Source organism: Gossypium hirsutum, chromosome A05 (assembly GCF_007990345.1).
Source record: "Gossypium hirsutum isolate 1008001.06 chromosome A05, Gossypium_hirsutum_v2.1, whole genome shotgun sequence".
Lineage (NCBI taxonomy): Eukaryota > Viridiplantae > Streptophyta > Magnoliopsida > Malvales > Malvaceae > Gossypium > Gossypium hirsutum.
In genome coordinates this window covers 36,323,773-36,329,102 of record NC_053428.1, presented here as the reverse complement: position 1 = coordinate 36,329,102, position 5,330 = coordinate 36,323,773, and the positions used below count along the sequence as shown (strand labels likewise).

The window sequence follows — 5,330 nt, the reverse complement described above, 5'->3', positions numbered from 1 at the left end:
CTTTGTATTAAAAATTAGATTTTATTTGGTCGTTTTTATTCAAAAAATAACAAAAATTATATACGTTAAATCAAAGTATAAATTAATTTTTTTTAAAATTGCATATATTTTAACTGTTAAAAATTTGTTCACGTATACCAACATGAGGCACACTAAGCTCACCACGTACAATTGTTTGGCTATTTTGTCTATTACACTAGTTTGTAATAGTAGAAATAGATGAAAATTTTAACAAAAATGACTATACTGGAATTAATTTGTCTATTTTTTATTAAGGAAGTAAAATGCAATCTAACTCTTAATAAAAGGATATTCGCAATACTTTTACTTATTTTTGCTCTTCTTTGTCAATATATATTAAGGTATAAGATAAATAAGAAAACATCTATTTCTTTGAAAATACACTATATAATATATATATATATCTACGTAGACAAGTTTTCTGAAGCTCAAACCATTTAAAACACATATGCCAACAACTAGGAACACAAGGTTGGAGTTAACCAACTATTCTCCACCTACCACCTTGTCTACAACAACTAGTCCATTTCATTAGTCTTATAGGAAGATATGGTTTGAGCACAATATTAATTCTAAAATTTGAATAAAATATTAATATTAATATTATGAGTTTATAATTCCATCTCTCCCTCAACTCAAATTTGTAAATTAAAAATTAAGGTGATATTTAATATAATAATAGTATATGAATTTATTTTTAATAAAGTAACAAATGTCATAAGTTTTCTTCTTTTCACTCAAGCGGTAGATGTAAAACCTCAAATAAATGCGGCCACATCAATCGCGCCTAAATACAGTAGATACACCAAATCTCCACTACGTGGTCCCTCTTACAAATATACCGACACGATTAAGACAATTTTCTTCAAAATCTTGGGACATGGGTATCATAAAATACAGCAAAACAATTTTTTTTATTTTTTTATAATATTATTCGATAGAATTATAAACCCGTACATGTTCCTATTCAATATTGAGACGCAAATAGCTTTATGATTTTCTAAAATGACTTGAATGTTGAAAAAACCTGTTATTGGATTTCATATCGGAGGGAAAATGAAAAACAACATCTTGTGTTGGGCATGTTCATCCGTATTTTAATGGTGTTTCAATCCTTTCTACTTTTTTTTTGTATTTTTGACGTATTTTTCATGAACCTACTGCATCAGAATCATAAAGATGCAAGAGAAAATGACTTATACAAAATAAATGTAGACTTGCGTTTTTCATTTGTTCTTCTCACTTGAAGCTAGAATTGAACCATTAGTCAATAATCAAATTTACATCCTCGATTGCGTCCTCGACTGTGATACTTTTTTTTTTTCCATTTATTGGTATTTCTTCAATCAACTAATACAGCAAAACCCAGATCCTAGAAAATTCATCTTCAGATTTTTCTAGAAAGTTGCCAACAGGTATTCTATACTCATCTTCCCTGCCATTTCTTTAATGAAATTTCCATTGCTTATAATAGTGTTTTCTTTCTTTAAGTTAAAGTTTATAATATTTACGTAAGAAAATACATTTTTTTTAATTTGCTTACCCTTTCCTGTTTTTCAAGTGAGTTTCCATACATACACATATAGGAATTGTGAAATTGTTTTGGTTAATTTTTCTCCGTATGCATCATCCCATTTGATCATTTTGTAGGTGGGATAGTTTGAAAGAAGCAAGTTCTAGACTTTTAAAAGGTTTGTCTTAATGTCAACTTGCTCTTTTGACTATTTTTATTAGTCATAATTGAACATATACTCTTATACTATTTCTGGGAAAAATCAAGTGCTTGTTCCATCTTAATAGATTGCTTCATTTTATCTTATTTATTTTTGGCTCAGGCAATCTTATTATAACAAGTTTTGAGTTCGCAATGGGATTCTTGGATCTGTTAGTTGTGGCATTGGTGCCAATTCTAAAAGTGTTACTGGTAACTGGTGTTGGTTTGTTTCTTGGCATAGAAAAGATCAACCTGTTGGGGCCGGAGGCAAGAGACTACTTGAATAAAGTAAGTAAATCCATTTTATTACTCCCATAAACTTGGAAAAACATTTACGTTAAAACCTATATTACCCGAATTCCGGGCTGAGTGTTGATTATGGGTCTTTTCCCTCTATACTCATGTCCAAATTTACCTTCACTATAAGTCTTAAATTCTTGTATTTCAATGGTTTTTTTTATTGGATTAACTCTTATTAGATATAATTGTATATGTAAAATTTTAATTTTGATTCATTTTTCATAAATTACTGATATTATTATCAATAATTTTACATTTACTTGATGTATACATAAAAATTATATTTATCAAATATGAAGTAATTGAATTTATTTGTTTTTCTAAAGATATGTAATTGGATCAAAATTAAAATTTCATGTATCAAATCAAATTAAAATTAATTTTTTTATGTATAATTATACCAAATTAAAATTAATGTATTATATTAAGAGTTAAAATAATGTTTTACAACTACATTTTTTCTTTGCTGATGTACAGATTGTATTCTATGTATTAAGTCCTTGCCTCTTACTCAGCAACTTGGCCGAGACGATCACTTACAAAAGTTTGGTTACCTTGTAATAAATCCAATTCCATTCAGATGATTTGTTGGGTTTTTTTTTTCTCTACTTGAAGCTAATTTTCTCAATCTGTTTCTTGTTTCTTTCAAGATGGTTCATGCCAGTCAATGTTCTTCTAACATTTCTCGTTGGCTCAGCTCTTGGTTGGATTCTTGCAAAACTAACTAAAACTCCTAGACACCTTCAAGGAATCGTCATCGGTTGTTGTTCCACAGGTTCGTTTTTCTTTCGAAACCAATGATTAGACTGTGGCTACAAAAAACAAGGGTCACTTCGTAAGACACAGTTTTCTCGACAGAAAAACAGTGAAGACGATATTCACCCTCCGAAGTGGACAATAATTTGTAATGGGGCACAGTCATGTATGTTGTATGTGCAGGAAACTTGGGAAACTTGCTTCTCATTGTTTTTCCAGACATATGCGATGAGTCAAATAGTCCATTTTCAAAGTTATCTACTTGCTCTACCGATGCCGAGGCATATGCTTCACTATCCATGGCAGTATGATCTCGGATTCGAATCTTTTCCATTTTTGAGTCGTGCATTCTAGCGATCTCGAATCTTCTTTTTCTGTTATGAAACCTTTCCATTTGTAGGTAGGAGCCATTTTTACTTGGGCATATGCGTATCCTTTGGTGAGCTCTTATGTTATTAAGAATACGGAGCACAGCTCTATCCAGTCCTCCGAACCATCTCCCGACAGTTGCACGGAACCGCTACTATCACCTAGTTATAGCCAAATTTCTGAAGACAACTCGGTGGTACTCGAACTGCCTCTAACTAATATGCAGGACGGAAAAAAGGTTTACTCTATTTCTATTTTGAAATTAACTAATATCCAGCTCAATTTGTCATGAGGCTCAGCTAGCGGTTGCGAAATAGGTTTCTGTAAAGCCATTGAGCCTTAAGAAGTGTATTCAATTTATTTATTTTCTTACCATATCATACTGATAGCTGATGCATTTATCCCTCAAATCATGAAAATGGTATACTTTTCGAGTAGATGTCATTCAAAGAGAAGATTGTTCGGTGTATAAAGTGCATTACGAGTAAGATCGACTTAGAGAAGGTGTTCGTACCATCGACTATTGCATCGGTATGTAGTTACATCGGTTAACAACATCTGCACCAGGCTCTTTGCATATCTTTCTTACCAATCATTATCATATTCTCTCTTCAGATAGCCGGGTTAATCATCGGGATAGTCTCTCCGTTCCGGAAAGTACTAATAGCAGACAATGCACCTCTTCGAGTAATCAATAGTTCAGCAGCTTTGATAGGGCATGTTCTAGTCCATAACTCTTCCGGATTCTAATGCAGGGAACTTGAGATGTCTTAAACTAAAAAGGATTTGCAATTCCATTTGATTTACAGGCAGGCAGCCATTCCATCAATGACCTTGATAATGGGGGCAAACCTTTTAAAAGGTTGTTTCAATGTTTTAACTTGTTTTGAAAAGTTTAATAATGTTGGATTTCATGACAAAGAGTAGATCTGTCTTACCTTGCTTGAATTAAAATCTTAATGAAGAGATGGTATTGGTTTTTGGCAGGTCTAAAAAGATCAGAAATGAGTTTGGTGGTGATTTTAGGGGTAGTTGCAGTTCGGAACATTTGCTTGCCATTGTTGGGGATCGGTGTTGTTCAAGCTGCACACCATTTGGGGGTGGTTGGATCAGATGCTTTATATCGATTTGTTCTAATGTTTCAATATGCTGTTCCCCCTGCAATCAATGTCGGTAAGATTACCACCTAATACAATCTTCATAATATATATATATTTTCTATTTTACCCAAACATATCTCCATATTCATATCTAAATCTGTCGATCTGAACCCATACCCAACATGTTTTGATCCAATATTGAATTCATTTGAAAGCAAGTGCTACATATACGGTTTGAGAATTATGATAGTTAATATGGTTGATGGTCTAATGTAATGAAGTAAATATGCAGGTACAATGACACAACTATTTAAAAGTGGACAAGGTGAAACATCTGTGATTTTGTTATGGTCATATTCTGTAGCTTCCATCTCTCTAACGCTTTGGTCAACACTGTACATGTCTCTTGTCTCTAATTCCTCTACCAAATAAGACTATATAATGCAAGTTAACTGTTGCTTGCATTCCAATTTTTAATTATCGACATTGTTATCTAAGCTTATATCAAAATCAAAATTAACTTAAATAATAGCATGATGATTTGAAAGTTATTTTTATCTTTTTACCAAATTCCTAAAAGAATTACCATTGCATTCTTACTATTCTAACTTATTTTTTTTAATGGATTTTCATTTTCCAAATTACCTTTCAAAAAATAATTTTCTTTACCTAAAAAATGTATAATAACCAAATTTTTTTCCAGATAAACTCAATTTTAGATTTTATATTGAATTTGGATTTGAATTGATTCCCATATTTGACTTATTTTATTTTTAATTTTAAAATTTAAAGTCTATTTGGTGGCTTTGTCTTCTACTTTCGATCTTAGCTTTAATTTTATTTTCAATTTATTTTACTTTTTTTTTGTATTGTTGGGCCTAAAAGTTTAAACACGAGTTTAAACACGAATATCTGCCTAACAGGCCACCAATATCAGCAGATTGAGCCCACTTGCCCACAACTCCTGTAATCACTGCCACTGCAGTGCACCATGGCCACCACCTACAGCAACTTATCCAGGCCCTAGCCTAGCACATTAGCAACCTCCTCAGCCTAACACTAGCCTAGGC

At 32.0% G+C, this 5,330-nt stretch overlaps 1 protein-coding gene across 2 annotated transcripts; it reads left to right on the top strand.

Annotated features, from left to right (window-relative positions):
* Positions 1 to 946: 946 nt before the first annotated feature.
* LOC107904183 (protein PIN-LIKES 3) lies at positions 947 to 4,811 on the top strand. 2 transcript variants are annotated; one of them, XM_016830466.2, is made up of 12 exons: positions 947 to 1,436; positions 1,672 to 1,712; positions 1,857 to 2,023; positions 2,513 to 2,592; positions 2,686 to 2,810; positions 2,975 to 3,096; positions 3,192 to 3,398; positions 3,599 to 3,691; positions 3,776 to 3,876; positions 3,970 to 4,022; positions 4,148 to 4,333; positions 4,553 to 4,811. In XM_016830466.2, the coding sequence occupies exons 3-12, from the start codon at positions 1,889 to 1,891 to the stop codon at positions 4,690 to 4,692; spliced, it is 1,242 nt and encodes a 413-aa protein (XP_016685955.1). In that variant the 5' UTR covers positions 947 to 1,436; positions 1,672 to 1,712; positions 1,857 to 1,888; the 3' UTR covers positions 4,693 to 4,811. The 2 variants fall into 2 exon arrangements, with proteins under 2 accessions (XP_016685955.1, XP_016685956.1); XM_016830467.2 differs by lacking the exon at positions 947 to 1,436 and adding an exon at positions 1,557 to 1,581.
* The last annotated feature ends 519 nt before the right edge of the window (positions 4,812 to 5,330 follow it).